The 27,589-nt window shown below is 45.3% G+C and overlaps 1 protein-coding gene across 4 annotated transcripts in view; it reads left to right on the top strand.

The window, feature by feature from the left end:
• Positions 1-22,624, top strand: part of FN1 (fibronectin 1) — a 55,401-nt gene extending 32,777 nt beyond the window's left edge. Inside the window, exons 25-46 of one of the 4 annotated variants that reach the window (XM_062579114.1) lie at positions 886-1,158; positions 2,221-2,403; positions 3,470-3,559; positions 4,271-4,540; positions 4,923-5,039; positions 5,464-5,628; positions 6,375-6,530; positions 7,775-7,888; positions 9,552-9,821; positions 11,717-11,904; positions 13,016-13,103; positions 13,297-13,473; positions 13,802-13,891; positions 14,122-14,301; positions 15,081-15,170; positions 16,004-16,470; positions 17,029-17,167; positions 18,655-18,819; positions 20,073-20,198; positions 20,814-20,920; positions 21,231-21,341; positions 21,777-22,624. In XM_062579114.1, the coding sequence (XP_062435098.1) occupies positions 886-1,158; positions 2,221-2,403; positions 3,470-3,559; positions 4,271-4,540; positions 4,923-5,039; positions 5,464-5,628; positions 6,375-6,530; positions 7,775-7,888; positions 9,552-9,821; positions 11,717-11,904; positions 13,016-13,103; positions 13,297-13,473; positions 13,802-13,891; positions 14,122-14,301; positions 15,081-15,170; positions 16,004-16,470; positions 17,029-17,167; positions 18,655-18,819; positions 20,073-20,198; positions 20,814-20,920; positions 21,231-21,341; positions 21,777-21,851 (3,641 nt within the window). In that variant the 3' untranslated portion in view covers positions 21,852-22,624. The remainder of the gene's footprint in view (positions 1-885; positions 1,159-2,220; positions 2,404-3,469; positions 3,560-4,270; positions 4,541-4,922; positions 5,040-5,463; positions 5,629-6,374; positions 6,531-7,774; positions 7,889-9,551; positions 9,822-11,716; positions 11,905-13,015; positions 13,104-13,296; positions 13,474-13,801; positions 13,892-14,121; positions 14,302-15,080; positions 15,171-16,003; positions 16,471-17,028; positions 17,168-18,654; positions 18,820-20,072; positions 20,199-20,813; positions 20,921-21,230; positions 21,342-21,776) is intronic. The other 3 variants (XM_062579116.1, XM_062579115.1, XM_062579117.1) reach the window with 3 other exon arrangements.
• The last annotated feature ends 4,965 nt before the right edge of the window (positions 22,625-27,589 follow it).

The following is a 27,589-nucleotide window of genomic DNA, read 5'->3' as shown; positions in this document are numbered from 1 at the left end:
TGGGCATAACCTCTGAACATGGGGATGGTGTAATTCTCTTATGGAGTACTCAGTCTAAACATGACTTAACCATTTTTTTTTTTTTTTGAAGAAAGTGTTTTGTTACTCATTGTTCTAGATCATCTTTTTTAGTGCACATACTGCAGAAGTTAGTGGTAAGTAGAACTTGAACTCTGGGCCAGATCCTCAAGCCATTACAGGGACTTGAGATTTTTTTTTCCAAGTCCAGTGTAAATAACTTGGATACTGGATTATCCTAACTGAAGCTTTATAAGGTTTCTCACCAGCTTAGGGTCTAGGCCAACTCAACCACTTCAAATGGGTCGATATTTTTAAGATTGAAATAGTAGAAGTTAAACCTAACATTGGAACAAGACAAAAATTCTAGACGCTAATATGTCAGAGTTTGTCTTGAATGTTATGGGCAAGAAAAGGTTCAAAGGTTCTCCTTTTATTTTATTTTTTTTTTTTCTCACCTGCAAACAAATCAGTACTTGTATATTCCCCCCACCTCCGAAAAAAAAATGGTGGGTGTTTTGTCTCATCATTGCTCCAAGTAAATTTGATGCAAGTTAAGGGTCCAGCTTGCTTTTTAGGTATTTTTGAAGTTTGCACATTTAAAGTGGGAAGTGCATTGTCTCAGGGGATCTGGGTGTTCTAGCCTCTGTCTGCACGGGGAGGCAGCTGGGGATTTCATAGAAAGGTACGATGTAAACAGCAAAAGGAAAAACCCTTTCACCCTAAACCCAAGAGATTCTGCATATCACCGCAATTGCTTCTAAAGTTTCGTCAATGTTAATAGTGATGACCACTGCTTTTTTTCTCCCTTGTCTTTCTTTTGCCCCGTATGTCTTTGCCTTTCCCCTTTGCTCTTTAACTTATTAGAGGTGCCCCAACTCACTGACCTAAGCTTTGTTGACATAACTGACTCGAGCATCGGCCTGAGGTGGACCCCGTTAAATGCCTCCACCATTATTGGCTACCGCATCACAGTAGTTGCGGCAGGAGAAAGTGTCCCTATTTTTGAAGATTTTGTGGACTCCTCAGTAGGATACTACACAGTCACAGGCTTGGAGCCGGGCATTGATTACGACATCAGTGTAATCACACTCATTAATGGCGGAGAGAGCGCCCCTACCACTCTGACACAGCAAACGGGTGAATTTTGAAAACTTCTGTGTTTTGTGACATGGACGGTGTTTCATGCTGTCACTAGCTGTTGGGATGACAGGGCTTTGTCCAAAGAGGAATCGGGCTGCCCACTGGGCAAAGGCAGACAGACCTGGCTCATTCTTGTTTCTGAACTGCAGCTGGAGATGGATATGCGCTGCTCAGTTTCCTGATTTGTGGCATTTTAGTATTGTGAATGAGCCTGGCAGCCCTGCAGCCATTCACGTTTGGCTATTCAGACTTTTGGGATCCACTTGGAGTCGAAGTTTGAAATTTGAGCTACAGAATTGCTAGACTTTCAAATTGTGACTTCCCCAAAGTATGAGTACCAAAGGGTGGAGGCAGTTCAGCAGACACCCTCTGGTCTGTCCCTAGCCTTGATGGCTGGCTAAGCCATCTGGGCTGCTAGCAGTCTGTTTCAGTGGTGGCCCCACTCTTTCCACAATGCCCTCAAAGATGCAGATGAAACACCACTCCCTGAGTACATGCCATTGACAGCCATGTCACACCGTCAAGGGTCTTCGTAATGCATGGGCGAAAGGCGAGCTGAGAACTGGTTCTTGCATGAAATCCTGTTGTGTTTGAATCCCGAGGCTGTAAATCCTCCGACACAAGTAGAAGTAGAGGCATAGGAAATTAGTGATGTACTTTCTCTTCTGTGTGTGCATGTATGAATTCTAGACGAGCAGACTTTTCCATCTGTAAGCTGCTGTATGGCAACTTTAAGCCTCTCTTGGCTCCGCAACTGTAATGTGAAATCCAGCTGCAAGGAGCACGTTACTGAAACTTGCTACCTTGTTTTCAAATTAATCTTATAGGGTATATTTAAAGTATTGGGGATTGCCAAGAGGTTAAAGGAGCCTGACAGTAGTATAGACGTTTTCCTAACTGTAGTAGAACGAAACGTAGTTTAGCAGTCCTGTTTGCATGGATCTGACACAGTAGTCTGTTATGCATGAGAGAGCTTCTCTGATGATTCCCTGAACACGCATCTCGATCAACTTTTACCTTGGAGAGGAAGTTGAGGTATATTTCTTCTTTGCTGTGTAGCTGTGCCTGCTCCCACTGATCTCCGCTTCACTAACGTGGGCCCTGACGCTATGCGAGTGACCTGGACCCCACCAACTTCCATTGTGCTGAGCAGTTTCTTGGTGCGCTACTCGCCTGTGAAGAAGGAAGAAGATGTCGCAGAGCTGACGATTTCACCCTCGGACAACATGGTGATTTTAACAAGTAAGAAGGTTATAGATGTAAGCCAACAAATAAGACCCCCTCTTGTTGCATGAGTTCTGGTCCCTTGAGTATTGGCTCTTCTCCCTTGTTTGTATCAGCTATACGAATTTAAGTGCATAATGGCCTGTTATGGCATCGGGGAAGGGAATGGGCAAGTGCAGGGTTCGTGGCTGCAGATGGGACATGAACTGGGGGGTGGGATAACAGGGTCGATATAAATGCCTTTGCTGAGTATTCCGAACAGAATTCCTTGGTGAAGGCGTGATATAAGGCGAGGCAAAAAAAAAAAAAAAAAAAAAAAAAAACTGCTTTGTGTGAGTAACTGCCCAAATTCTTAGCTGTCTAAGCTGCTGTCAAAGTAACTTCATGCAAACTTGTACCAAGTGGTGTTTGGGCATTTGCTTTAACCAAGTTAAAGCCAAAGCACAGGAAGGTTTTCCTGTCAATCCAAGGACAGTGATGAGTCAGGCTGTGGGGCAATTACTTTGATTTACAGCCTGGTTAAGTATTAAGAGTAAACAGCTATTGCTCACCTCGTCTGACAAAAATGTCAAGGACTTGCTGTGCAGAGGTCCGGGGAAAGGATCAGAATATGCAAAAGGTCGTTGCTCCTTTGATCCTATATGTTTAGGACCAAAAAATAAATACTGTTTGGAACCTTGCAGTACATGGCAACAAGACTCTGGCATTTTGCAAAAAGTTGGCATTAGTTTGCTCTTCCTGGTGCAAAAACCGTTTTATGGAAGTGTTTTGTTTTTTTTCCCCCATTCTAGAACCCAGGCTCAGTGAGAGACGATATCCCCTTCAGAACAGGGGACCAGCTCTGTAGCAGTGGTACCATGCTCCTTATTTCAAGCTAAAATATCACAAGCAACCTAAGGGCCACAGAATAAATTGGTTTAAATTTCTGACTATCCTTGGGGCTCAGATTTTCCATCAAACAAACTGATTTCCCCCACGCACACATACACACCTGAGAAATACAGTTAAATTACATAGGTTTTTCAAGAGACTTCCAGCCATGAGTAAAGATGCAAAGAAATAAGTCTAAATCTCAACTCCACAGATCTGCTGCCTGGCACTGAGTATCTTGTGAGAGTCTACAGTGTTTCTGAGCAACATGAGAGTGCACCTCTGTCTGGAATCCAAAAAACAGGTACTTAAACTCAGCCTAAGATACATTAGATACTAGTATCATCCATTAAGTGTCCGTTAACCTGACTTTGCTCCTCTTGCTGTGTATTATCGCCTTGTTGGCAGGTCATCAATGAGATGCCAGACAGCAGTGTAAATTTGCATCCTGAAAAACACTGAAATCTCTCATTATGTCTGAAAGCCAGATCTTATGTTGGTTTTAAACGGGCATTGTAGACCTTAGTGTGACTGTACCCACTGCATCTGTCCAAAAACAAGCTTGAGGAGAGCCTTGCCGTTAGAGAATGCTCTAAAGGGCTGTCTGCCTATTCTGAGGCTTGTCCATAACGTATCCATCGCTATGTCTTCCTGCTGTTTCATAACCACGTAACGGAAATAATGCGTCAGTCACTGAAATAATGTGCTCGTGATGGGTGTTTTATGCTGTGCTTGAGTTGTGTCTGCACATGAGCAAACATTAAAACCTGCCAGGCTGCTGATTTGGAGAGGGCTCTAGATGTAGACCAAAGGTGCCATACATTACTTCCTGCAATTGTGTTACAGTGCTTGTTTATATCTGTTTGATCCTGAATGGATGTGTTTAATTCCACAGCTGAATAGCATTTGTCTTAAGATCTGGCATCATCTTTACACTAAGCTTAATACGATATGGCAGAACAGCATCATCTCGCTGCACAATCGAGCTCAGTCTCATCTCTTTTGAAATACCCAGGTCTTGATTCTCCCACTGGCCTTGACTTCTCGGATATAACTGCCAACTCCTTTACTGTCCACTGGATTGCTCCTCGTGCCACCATTACGGGCTATAAAATCCGGTATCACCCAGAGCACAGTGCTGGCAGGCCCAAGGAAGACCGTGTACCCCCTTCCCGGAACTCCATCACCCTTACCAACCTGCTCCCAGGGACCGAGTATGTGGTCAGCATCATTGGCATCAACGGCAGGGAGGAGAGTCCGCCCTTGATCGGCCAGCAGTCAACAGGTACGCTCTGAGGAAAGACTGAAAAGTTACCCTGGGAGTTCGGGGTCTCCTCTAGCACAGCAGTTGCTATTAAAGCAGTTCTTCCCTTCTAGCTGGTGAAACTGTGCTTATGAAGACAGCACCTTAGATATTGAAGGAAGGCCTGATCCAGAGCGAGGTGGGAGGAACCGTGCCACTTCCAGATCAGGCTGACGGGGCTTGGCCAGCAGAACTTTTTCCATTGAATCTGGTCAGAGGCCTATTGGTTTTTAACTAAATGCATCAGACCTGTGTGCATGGGCTAGTACTAAGACAGATGAGTAGCAGAGGAGCACAGTACAGTAAGTGGAACATGTAGCTGATGTATGTTAACTGTTAAACTCTTTCAATTCTATTTTTCCAGTGTCTGATGTTCCAAGGGACCTAGAAGTCACCCCCACGAGCCCAACCAGCCTTGTCATTTCCTGGGATGCTCCTGCAGTGACTGTCAGATACTACCGGATCACTTACGGTGAAACAGGTGAGGGCAGGCTGCTATTGCCAGTCACTGACCACAAGCTCTATTCTGAGGCCGTTTGAAAGTCACACCAAAGAGCAAAAGCAAGGTTGCAGCAGACAAAATCTCAGGGCTCTGAGGTCTTTGCAGCACATTTAGAGAAGACTTTCAAGTATAAAGTTTGTTTTTTAAAGGAGAGAAAATCACTTTTATCTACCAAAAAGAACTGCATCTGGAGTACTTCTGCTGCTGTAGTGGTGGTCCTACGTATTTCATTTGTTTCTTGCAACAGACTGAAAAAGACTTTGACCCAAGATCCACTGAAATCAATGGGATCCTTTCTTTGACACAGCAGATACAGGACTATCTATCCTGCTTTTTGTAATAACATAAAGTTTGTATAAAATATCCATTACATTGCTTTTTTTTTCTACCCCACCCTCCCTAGGTGGAAGTAGTCCTGTGCAGGAATTTACAGTGCCTGGCACCATGTCCACTGCTACCATCAGTGGCCTCAAACCTGGTGTTGACTACACCATCACTGTGTATGCAGTAACTGGCCGTGGAGACAGCCCTGCCAGCAGCAAGCCAGTCACTGTCACCTACAAAACAGGTGAGACCTGTGTGTGGGGGGAAGAGACAAAAACAAATGGAGGAAAAAACAACAACAACAAAATAACAACAACCCCCCCCCAGCTATATGTTGGCTTAACCTCATAAAGTTGTTCCAGTGATCCTTGGTTTCTTGCAGAAGTCACAGGCTATGCTATTAGCCCATCTTTTTCAGTGGAGTTGCATGTCACGGTGACAGAGCATGCTAATATGACACAAGGGGATTGTGGACTTGGCCTTTTGGAGGAGGGAGACTCTTTGGAGCCCAGCTGGGAATATGAGCAATATTTGGCTGCACATTGCAGGGTGGAAATCCTGTTGGCCTTTCATACTGGGGTGACTGTGGGTTCAGTTCTTTGGTACTTCTGGTACACTCATACTATCTAATCCTGAAGAGACCTGACTTTCTAATTTCATGACCATCTTTTCAGTCCTGGTTTGGATATGGCCTAATCCTACTTGTATTGTACTTGTAGACAAAGGCATTTAGCAGCCTTTAAAACAACAGAAATCCTCAGCTGACCTTGATATGAGGTCAGTCATTCACATGTGCTTAAAGCCTCTCTGCAGTGGGCTAGCATGAAAGATAAATAGCAGCATGTGCTTTTTTCTTCAAAGAAACACCACTTAGAAAAGGAAGAGCAGAATAAAATTCAGCTAGGAGAGAACAGTGGGATCCAGAGAGAAGGCGAGGAGGGAGGGTTTCCTCTAGCACACATACTCACAGAGCTCACTTTTGCTGCCCAGAAATAGACACACCGTCCCAGATGCAAGTAACCGACGTCCAGGACAACAGCATCAGTGTCAGATGGCTGCCTTCAACATCCCCAGTCACAGGGTATCGGGTAACTGCTGTCCCCAAGAAAGGACATGGGCCCACAAAAACTAAAAATGTTCCTCCAGGTAAGAATACATTACATCGTTCATCAGGTCTGTAAAGAATCCAAGAGGTGGCAGCTAAAATTAACACTACCAAGTGCAACCAAATTCTGCCATCCACCGTTTCTCGTCATCCCCCTGACTGCAGTAGGGAGCCATCCAGGAGAGCCTGGGGCAAGCTTTTGCCCTGCAAGGGCACGTTTCTGTGATGCAGTTCTACTGCAAAGCTTCTCAGCAACCTCAATATCTCCCAGAGACACTGGAATTTTAAAGGAGCACCCTTGGAAGTTTTGCTGGACGACAGAAAATCCCTCAGAAATCCTTCTGAGGGTGACTTGGTAGTGTATGTGACTGAGTCTGTTGACCTTCTTACCTTAAAGATCTGCCAGCCAGTTCTCAGTTTGCTAACAGGAACGCTTTCAGTCTGTTTTTGCGAGATTCCCAGAAACTAGCGCTCTGGGCTACCCAGCAGCTGATGCAGTTGGGTTAATGTTCAATCCTATCCCAGTAAATGAAGGTTGACCTCCTCTGGGTTTGTTTTGTTTTCCTTCCTCTTTACTGGGCTAACCTGCCCTTTTAGCTCTAGGGCCTTTGAGCAGGTACAATTTGCAGATCTCTTGACCTGCCAGAGAGGCATAGCGCAAGCAGAAGTTTAAGCTAGAGGTGTCAATTCTAAGTCACTTTAATGACATTAATCATAAAATGCCTCATACAGGCCTCCTATTCAGGGCTGCTTAGAGGCCAGTGCTCTGCAGCTTTGTCCAGCTGAAGAGGCCCCCACAAAAGCTAACGCAATTCCAAGGTAAAATGTGGGACGGCCTGTCAGTGTTGCCTTTCTCCCCTCATCTGTAAACGTGGAGGAGGAGGAGGGAAAGTTTACTGTTTCTCTGTGCACAAAGGATAAGCCTTAAAAGCATAAAAATACAACTGACAGGGCTGAAGGGCCTTAGAAAACACTGCTCATGCTGCAGCCTCCAAACAGAATTGCAGGTGCCCTGGGTTTCCCCTAGTCACTAAGTCAGTTATGACTTTTGCAAATAAAAACTTGCACACTGAGTGAGGTTCCCATGATATTTTTCCAGGACGCTCCTGTGTGGCTGGGTGGGCACCAGAGTCTTGCAGTAAGGACTGCTTCGCTTGTGATTTAGCACTTCTGCTGTCCAGCATAGGTTTTCTGTAGTGAGGAGGACGAGGATTTCTCCACAGTGCACCAAGAGCTAATATTATGCTTGCTCCAAATTAAGCCAATGTTGTTTTTTTCCTGCCAGATCAAACACAAGTCACTATTGAAGGCCTGCAGCCCACAGTTGAGTATATGGTCAGTGTCTACGCCCAGAATCAGAACGGAGAGAGCCTCCCCTTGGTTGAGACAGCCGTCACCAGTATGTATTTCACTTAACAGTAACAAAGCAATGTTATCTATTGATGTCCAAATCTACCATGCAGCATCGGATCCTCAGTGACAGCAACTAGCAGGTGCCTAGTTTCCAGAAGAGTGCGAAGTGTCCTGCTTTGTGATGAGTACCATGCATCATTTGCAGACACTGGCAAAAATGCAGTCCCTCTCCCCCAAATTGCTGACAAAATGCAATCCCCCCCCCACCCCAAATGCTGCGCTTTTGATTTTTTTTTTTTCTTTCACTAAAGCTTTAAAGTCTGAGTTTTGTTTGCCTTCAGCCAATCAGTGGAAAAATGTGTGAAGCTCCCTTCTGGAGCTGGGTGGCAAAGGTGACTTTTATCCCCTTCCTGTTAAAGGGCTGGACTGGGTTTGGGAGCACTTGCCCTGTGCAAGGGATTAAGAAAAACAGCATGAATGGTCAAGAGCTTGAGACTGGGCGCTGCGAAGGAAGGCAGAGCTCAGCCCTGATATTGCCTTACCTCCCCGTACAGAGGGATCGTGCGAGTCAGAGGGATGTCTCTAACGTAACGTGCCTTTACCAAGGAGGCATTTCTGTGCACATAATTCCCTTGCTCAGGTTTGTGTTCTAAAAACACAGCTCAGCCCCAACAAATTACAGAATTGTACTAAAGACAAAAGGAGCTTCCCTGAAACTTTGCAGAGAGTGGAAAAGGTAGTTGTATCCATTTCAAGCTAAACAAATTCCTGAGGAAAAAAATCACCTTTGCCAACGAGAGAATGTAGAACTAACATAACACAGCAAATAAAGTCGGAATCTTCCAGAAAATAATTTGGATCCCATATAAAAATGATGTGCCAGATCCTCTCATCTTTGTGTAACAAATGGCTGTAGCTCCATGGTAGCTATGCCGGATTTTTTTTGGAGCAAGGGTCTCTTACCTTGCAGTCTAGCTTTGAGCTCCAATCTAGACAAATCTAGTGACTCAGTCTAAGAGGTGTGTGTACGACTCAGTTGCACTTGTGGACGTTCCCTGTGCACTCATTACAAAGCTGAAAAGTTGTTCTAACTGTTGTAAAATTTTACATTATATGAAGTAATTTGCTTTGCTGATAAATGTGTTAATTGGACATTAATTCATGAAAGAAAATAGTGGGACTGGTTCTCCTTGGACTGGCACTTTGCACATCAGCTTACAACAGTAAAAAGGAAATGGAGCAATCATCTGAACTCACCCAGGCAGGTGGGTTATCTGGCTGCCTTTTGCACTAGGAACTGCCTCTAGCAGTAGAAATAGGTCTTAGATAGCTAGGTTCTTTTTCCTCTTGGCTCCTTGAAGGTGGCTTGATGCTGCTAGAGGTGTGTAAAAGGGGCTTCAGAGCCAAGGGGGCCTCGACATAGGTGGTGGTTAGGGTCCAGGCCCCTTTGAAGGCGGTGGTGCAAGTCCTATCAGTTTTTACAAAGCCAGGATTGCCTTCCTGCTATCTGGCACTGGCAGACTCTCAAGCTTATGCTGCACAGGTGTAAGCATGTGTGCAAGTGCAGCACAGAGGAGAATCAAGTACCCTTCTTCTGCACAAAACTGAAACTGCTTTGCATGTAGTAGAAATGCTTTTTTTTTATTATTTTTTTTTGCCTACTACCTGCTTTTTATCACTTAACCTCTTACCATTAATTTGCCTAACAGACATTGACCGCCCTAAAGGACTAACATTCACTGAGGTGGATGTTGATTCCATCAAAATTGCTTGGGAAAGCCCGCAGGGGCAAGTCACCAGGTACAGGGTGACCTACTCAAGCCCTGAGGATGGAATCCATGAGCTATTGCCGGCCCCAGGTGGCGAAGAAGACACTGCTGAGCTGCATGGCCTCAGGCCAGGTTCTGAGTACACTATCAATATCGTTGCCATATACGATGACATGGAGAGCCTGCCCCTCATTGGGACCCAGTCCACAGGTACACCTTTAACTACACCACCCAGCAGGCCATGGCAGCAGCGGCTTCTGCCCTGTTGGGTAAAGTGTGCTTCCATGTGCAACTGGTGTTCAGCCCTGGGGGAGCTCCCAGAGCAGCCAAGGGGATGTGATTGGTCTTGAGAGACAGCTCAGTTGCACAGGAGAGCTGGCTGCCAGTGGAGGCAGCCTCTGTCCACATTAGAGAAGATGGAGAATGCAGGAGAGAGCAGGTTTGGAGGAGCAGACTCTAGAGAAAGGAGGGATGTCTTCTTACAGCCTTCGCCGCATCCTCAAGCAGATCGGTGATGTTTGACCCCTAGTCAGGGAGTCTAACTTAGGGTTTTAAAAAAAACAAAACCCTTCTACCACCCCTTAGAGTATGGGGGACCTGCGAGCATGGCAAGTTGCCACCAACAGATACCAGGGCAGCTTTAATTCCCCCAAGGTCCTTACTGTCAGCATGAAGGGCTAGGAGACTGCTTACCCCTCAGTTTCCACTGAGCCTTTTGCTCCTTCACCGTTGCTGCCCAAAGGACCACAGCCTGTCTGCATGCCCACTCTGCCATTCATGTCACCTGCTCAAGAAGATGAGGGCATGCTCCATTCAGGAGAACATCCTCTCTTGTGTACGAGTCAGATCCAACTCAGTGTAAATACATTCAGAATTCCTTTGTGGAAAGGAAACTATTCCTTGTGATAGATAGAAATATTGCCAGCAGTATGAAATGCATTGCAAATCTTCCAGCACTGCCAGACATGTCTCAGTAGCACCTTTGTAATAGAGTTTTCTCATTCATTTGTGGATGAAAACTTGGCACTGTAATTCCAGGGATGCAGTAAAGATGGCTGTTTCTAGTGTACAGATTGCTGTACTAAACTAAACCAAAGTGCTGAAATGACTGAGCTGGCAACTACCTGCCAGGAATGCAAACAATTTTTAAATCCCACTCTGTGGTTTACCCTTTGTGGGCCTGTTCGAAAGTGTTCAAAGTCATTTAAGACTTTCCACTGACTCTCATGGGCTTTGGATCGAGCTCTGTTTGAGCAAAGCTCTTGTCTCCTATTTCCACTCTACAAAATAAAAACACTTCACAATAACATGCTAATAGTGGGTATTGTGGTAAGATATATATGTGTGTGTGGGGGGGGTGTATAAATATATACACACACACATTCTTCCCTATTTTCAGCCTGAGGATTACAAACAGTAAGGCAAGAAAATATTTCAGTGGATTTTATTCTATTTGTTTTTAGCACAAGCAGTTGTTTTTTTAAAGGTATTAGATGTGTTAGCTCATGACCAGACTCATGTGATGAGCCTTATGGCCACCACAGCTCTGCTCTTCCCTTGCCTTGCTCTCTGTGTAGTAATTTACACTCATATTAAGTGGCTATAAAAGGCTTCCCCTCTGCATTTGGCAGTATTTTTATACTTCCTTGGCAATTCTTGAGCCTGCTCCCTGCCTACTTTCGTAAATCAACAATCACATTATAGAAATCAGCAGAGACAAGCAAGTGAAACAGGACTAAACTATTAGTTGTGTGATGAAGAGCAGAGATAGACAGAACAACTAAAACAGACTGGCCTGTTGCAGATGCGATCACCTACCAGAGCCTTTGCCTTGTATCACAGCAAGTGGGGGTTACTCACCTGCTTTAGCCTTGAAACATGAAGAGCTCCTTATTTCTGCAGTAAAGCATTACTACAGATTAGAGAATCTCCTCCTGAATATGTTGTCCACTTCTACAGTGCTTCACACCTGTAGTTGCACAAGGCACCTGCCTTCCCTGCCTGTGTATTTCAGGCCTAGAACTGTTTTGCATTCCGGAGAGAATTTTGCTTTAGCTGATACTGTCTTCTTCAAACTAACCATTTGCCAATCCCGGTTTTCACAGCAATTCCTCCTCCAACAAACCTGAAGTTTACTCAGGTAACTCCCACCAGTCTTACGGTCAACTGGAATGCACCGAACGTTCGTCTCACTGGCTATAGAGTTAGAGTGAATCCCAAAGAAAAGACTGGTCCTATGAAAGAAATCAACCTTTCTCCAGACAGTACATCTGCTGTTGTTTCTGGATTAATGGTAACTCCTTTCTCTGTATAATGCAGAATATATTGTGGGAAGGAAACAACTGGGCAAGCCTGAAGCAATTTAAAATTCCTGGGTCAGGAACCTCACTTGGAGTAGATCATTACAGCTCCTAAGGGTCTGGTTCTCTGGTTGAAGCCTGACTGGTTGTCAGCCGTAACTAAGTGTTATTACAGCTGTTACAAGGCAAGGAATTGGCTTGCTGAATCTGCATTCTTCTCCTTCCTTATTTAGAAGATACTGAGTGCCTTAATCAAATGCTCAAAGGTTCAAAATCAGCAGTAACTCAGTAAAACGCTTTTGCCCATCTTTCACAAGAGGTCAGATAAGATGACCTAATGGACTGCTTTTTAAGCTGTTATACAGGAAGCTCTGCTGATCTGTTGCTCAGGCAGTATATTTCAAAGACATTTGCAAAATGGAAGTTAAAAAAAAAAAAAAAAATCAGGTCTTTTTCAGTAGGTTTAAATTTGCTATATAGCCATCTTCTCCACTGGAAACACTTCAGAAGTCCCCATACTGGAAAAAGCTGAAAAATCACTGCTTTTATGGTTCTTGCTATCCTAAAGCTACTGATCTGTTTTTAAGGAGTTTTGTGAATCATTTTCAAAAATGAGCCTTCAAATGCACTCTAATCTAAGTGGACTCGTGAGCTGATGCAGTCAAGGACTAAAGACTTTGTGTAAATCTAAAATTTCCACCATTCTGTTTTCTTCACAGCAAGAACACCTTATCATAGCAGACTGCTTCCATTATCCCCTGGAAAACCAGGATTTAAGTCATTCTTTTCCTGAATAATCAGCTTCAAAGCACAGAGATACCAAAATTTTAGGATGACAAACAACTTTATTCCAGGATTTCCTCTGGTCCTATGTGCACACATGTGCACTATTAGTATTATAAACAGCACTGTTCATTAGCACCCATATCCTCTTGCTTATTACTAGTGGAAATTATAATCATCCCATTAATCCCTCACTGATTTGGATTTTTTCAAGTTTTCATACTTCAGTAACTGGTGACCAAGGATTGTAGCTCTACCAAACACTGAACAAGGGTAGGAATGTTTCCTTCTCGTAACATAGCGTAACTTTGTCTGTTCTAGGTGGCAACCAAGTATGAAGTGAGTGTCTATGCCCTGAAGGACTCTCTGACCAGCCGACCAGCCCAGGGGGTGGTCACCACTCTTGAAAGTAAGCAGTGACACTCCATGAATGACCAGTTGGTACTGTGCTGGTTGCAGGGGCCCAGAGGCAAAGATCAAATGGGTCATGTCAAGAGCAGGGCTCTATACGAAGCTCTAACAAAGGCCTTTATAAACTTAATTAATTGCTAAGATTCACCATGCCCAAGGTACTGACAGGAGACCTCTTCCTCTCTGTGCAGATGTCAGTCCCCCCCGCAGAGCCCGGGTGACAGATGCCACTGAGACAACCATCACCATTACCTGGAGGACCAAGACTGAGACCATCACTGGCTTTCAAGTTGACGCCATCCCAGCAAGTGGCCAGACCCCCATTCAAAGGACTATCAGCCCTGATGTTAGGACTTACACTATCACAGGTAAGTGAGGTGATTATAAACAGGCAGGTGTTTCTGGAGCGTATCCCAGAAGATACACTGGGATCTTGCTTTGTAATATTTCCTTTATGAGAAATAACACATGAGAAAAAAGGTGGGAATGTCTGAGTCACTTTAGTCTCCAAGAAGAAGTTGTTAAAAGACATTCTGATGCCCCTTTTAGGTGGCTTCCTCAGACTAATTTTACAACACACGCACGCACACACAAAAAAAAGCCTTCAGCAGTAACAGCCATAGCAGCTGTCAGTACATTGCCATGTACTGTTTTTGCAAGGAAGAGCTAACACTTGCATTTCAACTTCAATTTCAGGCTTGCAACCTGGCAACGACTACAAGATCTACCTTTACACTTTGAACGAGAATGCACGCAGTTCCCCAGTAGTGATTGATGCCTCCACCGGTAATGATATTTACTGTCTTTTCTGCTCATGCTAATGCACAGTAATTGCATATGGTCAGGCAGAATATGTACATATCCTTGCATCTGGTCCCATATGTTACTTATCGGGACTTAGAGCAGTATCTTCTCCCGAGTTTGAAAAGGGTGACCATGGTCCCAGAAATGCAGGCTGGGTGAAGGATATACATGCCTTTACTGCATTTGACTTGTTCGCTTTTGTTTTCACCTAGCTATTGATGCTCCTTCTAACCTGCGCTTCCTCACAACCACAAGCAACTCCCTTCTGGCTACTTGGCAGCCTCCTCGAGCCAAGATCACAGGCTATATCATCAGATATGAGAAACCTGGCTCACCACCCAAGGAGCTTTTGCCTCGCCCTCGGCCCAGCACCACCGAGGCTACGATTACTGGTACGTATCTGTGCTTTGTTTGTGCTTCGCCTGAATCTCTTAAACTTGGAATTGCTTTTCTTCTATGATCGTATGTAGGACTGAACACAGAATGGGAGGCAGGTATGGTTACATGCAGTTTGGATCTTAGTACTGTGAGGAGAAGACTTTGCAGAGCTTGTGTTTCTCCTCCTAAATAGGAGCAAGCAAATAGTAGGAAGCTGTTTGGTTCCATCTTGTGAACACTCTCGACCCTCTTACGTACTCTAAATATGCCAGGCGTGCAGCCGAGCAGGTATGGCAAAGGATAATACCGCTGCAGAGAAGGGGCTAAGGAAATCCCCCACACATAGAGTGTGAAAGCCTAGCTTTGTTCATGCTCTGTTCTGGGGACAGTACGAGAGTAATCCAGCACCCTGCTCCTCAGAACAGACTGAAATCTCACCAGGTCAGCTGGGATTGGGGATGCTGCAGATAGAAACCACACTGAATCTTCAGTATACACAACTGATAGGATGCCAGTGTCAGGGGCTTTTTGCTTGAATAGATGACAGTTGTGATGGCAATAGAATGAAACATCTGTGGATTTTTTTTTTTTAATCTTACAGCTGCTTTGGTTAGAAAAATGAATTGTATTTGTAGGATAGGTGTACTCATAAACCCACTGTCTGGCATTAGAAACCACAATAAAGGAACAAAGCTTTGTCTTCCACTGAGCTCACTGTCGCCTTATTTTATCATCAGACTCCCTGCCACACACACGTTCAAATACAAGGTTGTTTTGTGTCCTCCTTCCCTAGGTCTGGAACCAGGAACTGAATACATCATCTACATTATTGCTGTGAAGAACAATCAAAAGAGTGAACCATTGATTGGCAGAAAAAGGACAGGTAAAATAAAGCTCTGCATTGTTGTGTGCCAACCGATGTCTTCCCCTTGGGGAATACAGTCTCAGGACTGAAATAATATTTAAAATGTCCCGTTCTTGCCATTAAACCACAGACTTTTCTTATGGGTCAAATAGGCTTTGTAAAGAGAATTGTTTCTAGAATGCAGGAGATAAGATTCCTAAATTATTTGAATCATATTTGGCTGCATTTAGATGCTAAGAAAGAGAACATTATGCTTGGTGGTTTTCTTGCCTGCATACCTAATTTATAATTTAATTAAGGTTAATGTTAATGTTCGCATTTTCTTCTAGCTCGTGATGGCATCAAAAGCAGGATCCATTAATTTATTGCCCCACTAAATTTCCTTTACTTCTGTTCAGCCCCCTTCTGCAGTATGAGACTGAGATATTTGTGGCAAACAAAATATGAGCTGGAGACCCAAATGTGATCTAGGAGCTAGTGTCTTACTGCATACCAGTGATTTTTCTTAAACTGATAACCTGTGAATATCTCTTGCAATAATATGCTGCCTTCTGAATTTGAGCATCAGTGGCTTCTTCGGGGTGCAGTGTTCAAATCTCGCTTGGCTGTATGAAAATTTCATACCAACACACTTCTTATGCCTTCATATGAAGTATATATTTATATAACGTATATATAAATGTATGTACAGTTGGAAATCATTACCTTCGCAGTAGTCACTGTAAGATCATAAAAAGTGTGTTGCACCTTGGAAAGACTGCTAATCTTTGCTTGGAGTGGTTTACAACCTCCACTCCAGCTGTTTAATTTACTACGCTTTGCTTTATGGCTTCTAACCTTTCTTTGGCTAGATGACCTTCCCACGTTGATTACCAGGCCACACCCCAACCAGCCCGACATTCTCGACGTACCTTCCATTGATGAGGGGACCCCTTACCTCACAAACAATAGGTATGACAATGGAAACGGTATCCAACTTCCAGGCACGTCTGGGCACCCACAGACAATAGGACACCAGGGTCAGCAAGTCTTCTTTGAGGAGCACGGCTACAGACGGCCTGTACCCACAACAGCAACTCCCCTTAGGCCTGGGTCAGGACGGCAACCACCAAATGTAGATGAAACAATTGAAATCCCTGGGTATCAAGTGCCAATCATTGTCGAACCTTCATACCCTCACTCTCAAGGGCCCAGGCGCAACGATACCACAGGTCAAGAAGCTCTTTCTCAGACAACCATCTCTTGGAGGCCGTTGCTGGAGAGCTCCGAATACATCATCTCGTGTCAGCCAGTCAACCAGGATGAAGATACTTTACAGGTAACTGAACTGTCTTTCTCAGTACAGATACAGTGTTAGACTCACCATGGTGGCTGATGTCTCTTGGGATCCCAACCCTTTACGTTAAGGGGACGGCAGCTGGATTCGTCTTAAAGAACCGTGTTAATGCGTAGCTGAAAGAGCAGGAAGGTTAAATGCCCTTTTCATTCATGGAGGAGGCTACTGGATAAAACCACTAAAGGACAGAGCCCTTGCAATGCTGTCTGTGTTAACTTTTCACATGGAAAGGGGCAGTCAGGGAGACAACTGGGAGTTCACTCTAGAGGTTTCAAAGACTCAGGTGCTGCTCCTTCAAGCCAAAGATGCCCTTCTGCCTTGGTTTCTCTATTCTTCAAAATCCCTTTTGAAACCCCATCTAGGACACTCTTCACACAATGCTGAGTTAAACTTGATCCCAAGGCATGTAGCAGGAATGGGCTGACGTTGTATACCCCATAGAGGTCAACCCGAATAGCCAGTCTTTCCTGTGATCAGGTTGCAAGCTGAAGTGTAATCACTCCTCCCCCTCTGGTGACTTAGCATTGCCTGTCATTACAGTTCAGAGTTCCTGGCACTTCCTCTAGTGCTACACTCACTGGCCTTACGAGAGGGGCCACCTACAACATCATTGTGGAAGCCCTGAAAGATCACCGGAAACAAAAAGTGCTGGAGGAGGTGGTCACAGTTGGCAATACTGGTAGGTAAAAGCTTTGTAAGCAGCAACATGAACCTTTACAGTCTCTGTCCCATGTCTCTTACCCAAAGCATCCTGGTTCCCAAGCTTGGGGATCATTCAGAAAGGAAACTTCTTTAGACATGGAAAGTATGTGGAAAGCAGGGAATGGGCCAAATGATCTGTGAGCTCCACTGGTTTCAGACAACTATATCACACTGGTGGTGTAACCAGAGCTCTTCTGTGCTGTCACCTAATTGGGAAGTTTTATGTGATTTTAGTTTTACGTTACTGCTTGTAATTGGGAAGACAGTGCCTTGAGGCTCTACATACTTCTCTGCAGTCTGTATCCAAGAGATAGCGAAAGATTTGGTATTTGCTGCTCTTCAAGCCTGAGTTATGCTGGTGTCACAGATTCCTACCCAGTGGTGAAGACCTGCTGTCGCAACAATACATCGTGCGGATGGAAAGACCTGGCGAACAGCTTAACTGCCGTGTCGTCTTGTCTGTCTTTTGCCACTGGCTCTGTGTTGGTTAGCCACCAGCAAATAACCAGCAGCCCCACTCGGCCATGGGGAAGGCCCAGCAGTGGGGCAGGCTGCCTGCAGAGATGTTGATTAAGCACAGACAGGCAGCACTTGGGGAGCCATGTGACCAACCACAAGTACTTGTGGTCAGGGGCAGCACTTGCACAGCTGGAAAGTCCAGAGCCCACACACACCCTGCAGGATCCAGGCTTTGCTCTCAGCAGCACAGGGATATGCTCAATGTTTTTTGTTTTTCCTCCCCATGCTGTATATTTTGAGGCTAAAAAGAATGGGAGGGCAGGATGGGAGAAGAAATGAGAAGCTAATGATTTGCTTTGCCTGCCTAGTCGGTCTCTCTATGCCTGCCCCTCTCCACTGCCCCTGCCTCCTTGGGAAACAAGGATGCTGTTCCCACCTTCCAGCACCCCGATTGCCTCGTATCTGTCACAGACTGAACTGAGAACATTAGTTCGTTTGGTCATTACACACCGAAAACACTCAGTTTCCAGTCAATGCACACACCCAAGGGGGGGACCTGTCTAGCCAACAGTACGGTTGTACTCTTCCTTCCACCCCCTTGCTCTGAGCTAGGGTCTGAACTGCCCTCATAAGTGTCTCTGCACCTACAACCTCAAGTCATTCCCCAGCATCTCACAGCACACTTTTTTTAAAAGCAGGCTAAGTCAGATTGCCGCGCTTCAACAGCAGAGCCAAGAACTCACACTTCCTCGAAACTTGGCAAAGCAAAGTGAAAATAACCTTCATATCAGGTTTTTATCATTCAGCTGCTCTGACACATGCAAATGGAAAATAAATCACAGGGAGTCTGAACTGCTGACAGAGCCATCAAGTATATGCCCATGGGGTAGCTCCATTACTACCAGGATATTGTAAGGAAAAAAAATGCACATAGTCAGAGAAAATTGTTTTAGTCGTTCCTATTGCTGTGGTGTTTAATGCTCCTTTCTCCTTTTTTCGTTCCAGTGTCTGAAGGACTAAACCAGCCCACTGACGACACCTGCTATGACACTTACACTGGCTCCTTCTATTCCATTGGCGAGGAATGGGAGCGATTATCTGAAACTGGCTTTAAACTCTGGTGCCAGTGTTTGGGCTTTGGCAGTGGTCATTTCAGATGTGATTCTTCTAGTGAGTAGCTTGCTTTCCACCATCCATCTCCACCTCTAATCTCCCGGAGCGCTAGTAGCATGTTTGACAGAGCCAATCTGATCCAAACATGAAGCAAATGAATGCAGGTTCTCAAGTTTTTAAATTGGACTGGTATTTTTCCATCACTGCCAGTGATGGAAAACTTTAGTTACTTCTGAGCTATGCAGCTTATCTAGTAATGGCAAATTCATTGCATCAGCAGCAATCAATATTGTGTTGATATGTAATGACTTCTTCCACGAAAGCTAAATGTTTCTCTTAATTTCCCTATTCTTGCCAGGTAAGTCTCGGTAATGTGTAAAAGTGAGATAGACCGCATGCCTGAAAGAAAGAATCTGAGTAGTTTTTTAACAAGACAGCTTTGACTATTGAATTATGATTGAATCTTCATCTCCTCATTATCTACATTACTGCAGGGGGCCAGACAGGACTTGTATGCATTTCAGTGAACATAAGAGCAAGTCCAAAGCCTGTTTTGCATTGCAGACAGCCTTTGTAAGGCACCTTGCAGAGCCTGTTTTCTCCTCTTCTCAGTGTCTCTTTGAAGCTCCCTGAAGGAGGTAACCCCAGCTGCAACAGCACTAAGTTTTAGTGCGCACAGGACTGTGGTTTATGTGGAGAAGTTTGTCTTGCATATAAGAGGATAGAACAAAAATCAGCAATTGAGTGGTTAATGCAACGTATGCAATTAATTTAAATGGTGTTTTTAAATTACAGAGTAAGCTAAGGAAAGAGGGCATTTTTGCACTTTACATAGGCTCAGAGGACTGACTGCAGGGAAAGACTTTTTCTACAGGACTAGTGATTGTATTTCATCAATACACATGGCTTACTCATTGTGTTATGCGCTGTGATACAGTTTTACTAGGTATTTGCTTACAAAAGAGGAGCATTTAATGTATTTTTCTCTCTCTTCCTGTCCCAGGTCTATTAAACTCCTTTTTCTTTCTCTCTCCTCCCATTAGCCAACCCTCCTTCCCAACCCAGTCTTTTGTCACATTCCACTTAGTCCTTTCCTAAGAGCCTCTACCCATTCCCCAATCCTCACCAGTTAAATGTTAGAGGAGTTGAACCCACTTCCAGCTGCAACACACTTCTTCCCTGGGACTTACATGAGCTCAAAATATTCCTTTTCCTGCTGGTTCCTGAAACAGCACAAAGCAGTTTTCCTCCTGCTGGTCACTGCAGCACGTGGCATAACTCCTGGCTTCTTGTTCCTCTGCCTTCTCCAGAGTGGTGTCATGATAACGGTGTAAACTACAAGATTGGGGAGAAGTGGGACCGGCAGGGAGAGAATGGCCAGATGATGAGCTGCACCTGCCTTGGAAATGGAAAGGGAGAATTCAAGTGTGAACCTCGTAAGTCACTTTCTGATGTTAATTTAATTGAGCTCCCAAGCGGGGACCATCAGCCGTTCTGATTAATGCTGGGTCCTGCTGTGGTGGTGAGCAGAGAATCAACATGTCCGATTCATGTTTCTGGAGAGAAGGATTAAATCTGTTCTGGTGGGAACTAGAGGCATGAAACTCATATTCCCAGGTTGTTGGTTTTTTTTTTTTTTTTTTTGTACAGAGAGAGAGAGAGAGAAATCCTCTTTTTGTTAGCTGAGGTCACAGCCTGCTCTGCATCTGCCTTTTGGCCCTGGAGCCACAAAGAGGGATGTGTTAGCAGACTAGGTGGTGTAGATTACCCTAATGAATAACACAGGACACTTCTGCAGGGCCTGTCACTTGAAGATCTTCTAGTCTTTGTAATATAAATGAAACCACATTGCTTCTGTCAGGCAAATGCCCTCATCTTCTACTTCAAAGTGTCTAGAGAACTATAAAAATGACTGATGTTTCTTCTGCCAACCTCTGGCCAAAAAGGGAGAAAGCTGGGGCTGAGGCACCTGTTCTGATCAGCACATTGCACCACTAATGCTTAAGGCCAAGCACAGATCATGCAACTGAGCTGTGCCTGTTTCTTGACAGATGAGACCACGTGTTATGATGATGGGAAGATGTACCAAGTAGGAGAGCAGTGGCAGAAGGAATACTTTGGGGCCATCTGCTCCTGTACTTGTTATGGAGGGCAGCAGGTAAACAGGAGGGACTTGGCATGCTGCACACTGGGAATGGGGAGAAGAGGCTGTGTTGGAGTACACCGTTGGGTTTTTGGTCACATGGGCTCTACTGGCCAAAACAGGCTCTTATAGTAAGAGAAGTAATTAATACAGGAGCTTAAGCACTTAAAGGGATGTGGGTTGAGGGGCTGCATCTTAAAATGGGAGCAACCTCATCGGTGGTGGTGGAGCTGTACCCCCCATGTACAAATGCTGGCAGATGGGAGCTCCTGGGCAATCTTCAGCAGCACAGTCTGACCAGCGCACGTGCCTTCTGCTCCCCTAGGGCTGGCGTTGTGACAACTGCCGCAGACCCAGCGTGGAGGTGGTCCCTGAAGGCTCTGCTGGCCATACCTACACACAGTTTACACAGAGATACCATCAGGCTACAAACACTGTGAGTATACTTCCCCTTCTCTGCCCTCCCTTACTGCGAGTCTGGTCTATGGCACAAAAATGCGTAAGGCTCAGGGGATCAGAGCAGCGCGCAGCTTTCATTCACAAGTGCATGATAACCACTGATCCAGCAAACCAGCCTTTTGTGCAGCAAAGGGCTGAATCTTGAGCTCACTTCTAAGCATGGTGTTGGCCACTGTTCATGTGAGCGGGACTTTTGAGGCTGTTGTGGGCTAGAGATGGGATGTGCCTGCATGCTCTCGCGAGGTGGTAGTGCATGTAGTTATTGCCTAGTCTTCACTCGTTGCTCTAAACCAGCTGCATGATTTGAAAAAGCTGAACAGCTACACAGGCTGGCAACAGCTTTCAGTTAAAACCACAAGAGTGTCTGCCCTGGCAGGACAGAGCGCTAACTGATTTCCTTCCCTCCTGACAGAACGTCAACTGCCCAATTGAGTGTTTCATGCCCTTAGATGTACAGGCAGACACACAACATCCACGGGGAAAGTAACATCCAGCAAGACTTCTTGCAGCAATGGCAACAGACAAACCAAAGTATAGATACCTATCTGCCACGATTTACCATCCAAACTGGAGTGATGCTAGCAAACTGCATCTTTCAAAATGGCCCTTTGCTTTGGAGCCATTTTCCCAGCTTAAGCTCAACTCACAGCTTCTCCAAGCGCCACTCTTGGAGTGTTTCAGACTTTTCTCATGATTGATAGCAGTGTATTGCCTTGTTTTAGCTCAAAGTGTTCAATACCAGTCAGTATTTTCAAATCTAAAGAAAAAAATGGGGAGACACTAAATCACAAATTGGTGGGGGATCAAAATATTAAGGAGGAGGGAGAGGCGTAGAAATTAAAGGTTCCCAAGCCATGCAACAAAAACTGAGAATGACATTACTGAATTTTAGAGATAGGAAAGTCCACCAAACACTTCTGCTTTCACATAAGCGTGCAGCCAGCAATAAGATAGGAACAGCAAAACCCATCACTGTGATATTTAAAATATGCACAGTCCTAATTATTTCTTAACGATCCTAGTATTTTTCTAGCTGTATCTTTATATCTCATACTGTTATTTATCAGTTTTGTTCCCCTGACCTTCAAGTGTTTTTATATTGGAATAAAATGTATTGAAGACACTTAGGATGCAGTTGACAAAGAGGAATTTGGTGTAATTATGATCAGTGATTATTTTTATACTGTAAGTGCCAAAGCTTTACTACTGTGGAAAAGGAAAAAAAAACAACTCTTTTAATAAAAAGATCTACAAACCGGATTTGTAGTTTAAGTGATTCTCTTTGCTGCCATGGAATCTAGGAAGAAGACATTTGTTCTGATCTGGAGTAACATTGCCTTGAAACAAGATGGAACAAACATCTCTCTGAAGCATGAAGTAAACCTCAAGAGAATGTTTGTTAATTAAAGACTTCCAGATGTGCCCCTGTGCCCCAATAGAGCACAGAGACCTCTGAGTATGTATGCCACACTGCAAGAGGCAGCTAGACAGCTTTGCGGGAACCGGGGGGAGAGAAAGAAAAGGGGGGGAGGGAAAAGAAAATATCTCAATTCTGGATGTGAATGGAGGCAAAGAGATGGTCTTCAGTCTAGCCAGATACTTAAACACGGAGAACATGCCTGGTTTTAAATATTTGAGCTGCCAAGGGTAGTGAGGCCAGCCACATGCTTGAAGGGGGGTATGTTCAAAAATAAACTGTTCTGGGAGCCCCAGCATCAGTTTTGACCCGCGGGGGAGTCGGTGGCCCCAAGATCCTGCTCCCTGCCTTGCCTCCAAAGATTTGGGGAAAGACCAGAATTCATCTCTCTGCAATCATTTGATGGAGGATAGCATAAGTGACCACTTAAAGGAGTTAGAGATTGTACTACTTCACCCTTCTTTCAGATTTCAGCTGTTCCATTGGCATTTGCCACATGGCAAGTGGAAATGAAAGCGAAAACTGAGGGGGTTTAGACACTAGTGAGTGCAGCCTGTGCCCACAGAAATCCTTCAGTCACCTCTGCAGCACAAAGGCTGAAAAAGAAGCGAGGGAGCCTATCTACAAAGACCTACATGCTCTCTAACAGGCAGGCATGGCCTCACTTTAAGTGTACTGGATTTCTGCCTTGCACAGATGGAGGGGAAAAAAAGCTACACGAAAGCCCCTTGAAAACCCTTTTTGTAAAGCAAAGTTACTTTCGATTACAATGACAGAACTAGCACTAAGACCCTTTAGCTTACGCTGCCAGCGCTGCAAAAACCTGAGCAACATTTGCAAATATAGCACATTAAAGGTTCCTGTCATGAATCCGCAAACCAGATTCCTCTCTTGGCTACAAAAATGCTGCATTACTCAAGTCAACGAATTTCTCCAGATTGAATAAAACATAGAATGAAAATAGAAACATTAGAAACACACATGGCAGTTGTTTTCACAGATTGCTATCTATAGAGCGACCAAAACATTTGCAAATAGTAAAATGATTGCAGTAGAAATCAGTTCAATCCAAGCAATATGCAAGAGCCAAATGAGTACCTAAAATATATGAGAACTAAAAGTGGTTGAGATCAAGTCACAGAAAAATAATCTCTTGTTAAACTAGATTCTATTAATTTCTCTTTTCCAAGTGAGGGTTACATAGGCTGGGCCAGAGACCAGTTGCAAAGATGCAGCTTAGCAGCAAAGTGACTAAGCAATTCACTTCACAGACGCACAGGAATTGCCCAACTAAATCAAAGTCACAGTCCATCTAATCACCTCACTTTTTAATGTCACATCACTTGTTACAGTAACAAACACCCTTCCCTCTCCCTGCAGTAAGGATTTGGGGATAAAGTGCTTTAAACAATGTATTTGCCTAAGCTCGCTGTAGGGGCTTGTCCGTGCCTTGAAACGTAAGGGTCTTCATCGCTGATAGAAATTCTGTTTACTAGTATAATGCTATTTTTGTCATTGCCTAGGGAGTAGGCAAGCCCCCTTCTTTGGGCAGGGGCAGCTCCGTGCTCTTCCCAGCTGGTGGGGATGAGGACAGTGTTTGCCCTGGACAGCGGGGAGCTTCGAGAGATCCTGTGCTCTTGGCCAGACAAGGCGCTCTCAGTCATGCCAAGCCTAGCAGCGTTTAAAAGATGGTCTGGTCTTTGGGCCGTTCTTCTCCAAAGGAGAAGGAGGAGTATTTCCACCTGGTTTGTCTTCTTGGCTAACGCAGAGCGTTGAGCTTTATCATATCTGGGAACAACCAGAGTCAGGACTCCGCACTCCAGCTAGGAGCTCTTCGTGGCTGAGGGAAAAAAATCCCCTGCTACTCGCTCCACAGATCCACAACAGGATTTTCTTTTCTTTCACACATGGAAGGCTGAGAGTGATTCCATCCTGCCCTCCGTTTACTTACATGCTTTTGGAAGCTGTTCTCGTTGTGCCAGCATGGGACCTGCCAGGGGCAAGATGCCATATGGCAGTGGTGCAAACCAGAGCTCGTCAGCAGCCCGCTCTTCAAAAAACAACAGTTGAGGGGACCAGAGCTATCTCCTTGTGAAAAGAGACAGGTCCTTTGCTATGGAAAGCGGATATTAAGCAGAGCTCTGCTGTTAGCTCTTGATCACTGCAAATATCAAAGGGAAAAAAGTCATTCATTCAACTCTTAGCAAGAGATCCGAATGTCTCCTAAGGAACTATCAGAGATACGCCCAGCCCTGGTCTTACAGAGAGAGTCATTCATCTGGCCTGCTGCATTCGGGGAACGCTCAGAGTGCTTCTAGTCCAATTGTCAGCAGGGACTTTCTAGCGTCAGGGATGGGATCCTTCTTTAGCACTTCTCTCAGTGACTTAAAAGCGGCAGCTCCCTGTTTAACTTCACAGCGCAGCAGAAAGCGGCAGTCTGAGCCGTCGGCTCCAGTCCTGCACACTCCCGTGGTCTCCCACGGCTCTTGTCCAGAATAGGAGCCACTCAAGCGCAGGGCTTCATGCACCAACAGTTTCCTCCGAGGGGAAGGCTTCAGGCTAGTTGAAATTGTCACAGCAGCCTTGGTGACAAGCCACCTTGAAGGGCATTCCTGGGAGGGCACCTCACACCTGGAATTAGACCAGAGGCTTTCACCAGCCTTGAGTTGGACAAGAGCTGGACCAGCAAGGCCGAGTAGCCAAGGGCATTTTGCCAGGGACACGGGGTGCTCAGGTACAATTCTCCACCTCTGTATGACTTTTGTATGTCACCTTATCTCAGGGCCCCACTGGCAGAGCAGCAGATAAGAGCGTCTCTGCGGGGATGCTGTAAGATGTTGTACACACAGAGGACTGCAAGTTACATCAGCTCAGCTCACCAAGTTGAAAAGTATACAAATGCCCTGGACAGATCCCATCTACTTAGTTAGACATTTACTAGCATCTCATGCAGCAATCTCACATGGAAGGTTAACAGATATTAACTTACATCAGTAGGCTGAACGGTGCCCCAAGGACAGCAAACAAATGGTAAACGATAAACAGGAATAAATCAGAACAGGAGCTGGACAGATGTTTATTACCAATCTCTATTTTAGCCAGTGCTTTAGAAGATATGGGTAAAGAACAGGCTAACAGATTCCTCAAGGAACCTGACGGCAAGTTATCTTGGTACGTACCAGCTACAGTCGAAAGGGTGACAGAAAAGGCGTGTGAAGAATGGAAGAGCAGTAGGAGAGAATCTAAAATCCAACCTGTAAAACGCAAGCTAAAAAAAATGGGAAGGACTCTAAGCACTGATTCTCCATGAAAAGCAACAGCACAGAAAGTTATCTGTAGAGTTTGGAAAAGAAGGAAAGAGGGGGGAAGGCTCCCTTTCAGGCCGTAACAACACCAAAGCTGAGCGCACAGTAACTCCTGAGCAGTAACCTGGGGCCTGAGGAGGGCAAAGAGAGGAAGCAGAATGAAAGCATTATGGAAAAAAACCAGCATGTGGATTACAATCTGTTCAACTGCTCGCATCCCACAGGAAATACCTACAGCCTCTTTGCTTTACTCACTTTAAACCAGTCTAGATGAAACAGGCAGAAGTGCAGGTCAAGGAACAACCCCACGCTGTTCGCTGGGGAGGACAAAAAAACAGAAACAGAGCAGTCCAGTACCTACCTTTCAGCCCCAGGTCCTAGCCTCCAGGCCACGGCAAGGCGCAAGGCCACGTTCCCCCAGCCTTCAGCATCTCTGAGAACAGTCTGTCTGCACAGACGAGGCTCTCTCAGCTCCAGCACAGTGGTGGTAGCCTCACGGCAGGCTAAACCCGCGAAGAATTCGCATCGCTGCTGGATCTCTGGCAGTGACTGAAGATGCCCCTTTGAGCTGAACCTGAAGAGGAGGAGCAAAGGCAGGTGGCATTTAGAGAAGAGACTTGCTTTTGTTTGGCACATGCTAACTCGCCGCTGTTCCTGACACCACAGAGCTACATCAGCGTGTCACAAGTGCGGGATGCCAAACACAGGGGCTCACACTGGGCCTCTGAATCCCATCAGACCTGGCACTCCTTGTCCCAGGAAGCTCACAGGCTGCAAAGACCGTAGGAAAACGTGCCTCTCGTGCCTGTCTGAGAACATCTTTTCAGGCCTGCAGTTCCGGCCTAAGACACTTACACAAATTAAATTCAGCAAGGCAAGGAAGTGGCAGGTGCCTCCATGGCATCTCATATGAGTCCCAAAGGATTCTCCTTGCCTAAGCACATGTCCCTCGCAGGAGAGGCTCTGCAGGAGCTCCTGAACACTCTCTCCTCCCTGCAGGCAATGAACCAGGAGAGATGTTCAGCCTCCAGCTGAGATTTGTGCACTGATCTAACACCAAGTTGAGGAAGGTCGGTAGAGAGCAGTGCATGTGCACGTACCTGTGTACACGCACACATGCGTAAGACATGTTTGGCAAAGGCAACGGTGCTCTTTCCCACAGTGCCACATGACAAAGAAAGGCAGCCTACATTAAATAGCAAAAATTGCACATATTTAGCCCGCTGAAGAAGGGTGATTTTACTCCCACTGGAGTAACACACTGAGAACACGACTGCAGTACACACACACAGATCTTCTTCTCTGGACCTCATACCCTACAGGCAACTCGTCTCCACCTCAGGGAAATTATATGCCCACAGCCATGACAAATCCGCAGCAGAGTCAGGGACACCACCCTTGTTATCTCTCTTCCAAGTCCATCTACGCACCCCTGTTACTGTTCGAGCAAAGCGAGCAAGTGCAGGCTTTGTTTCGTACCAGCTGAGATCAGAGCCATGACAG

This window comes from Rhea pennata, chromosome 6 (assembly GCF_028389875.1).
Source record: "Rhea pennata isolate bPtePen1 chromosome 6, bPtePen1.pri, whole genome shotgun sequence".
Lineage (NCBI taxonomy): Eukaryota > Metazoa > Chordata > Aves > Rheiformes > Rheidae > Rhea > Rhea pennata.
Note: the sequence above shows the minus strand (reverse complement) of the source record. Positions and strands in the feature narration are given on the sequence as shown.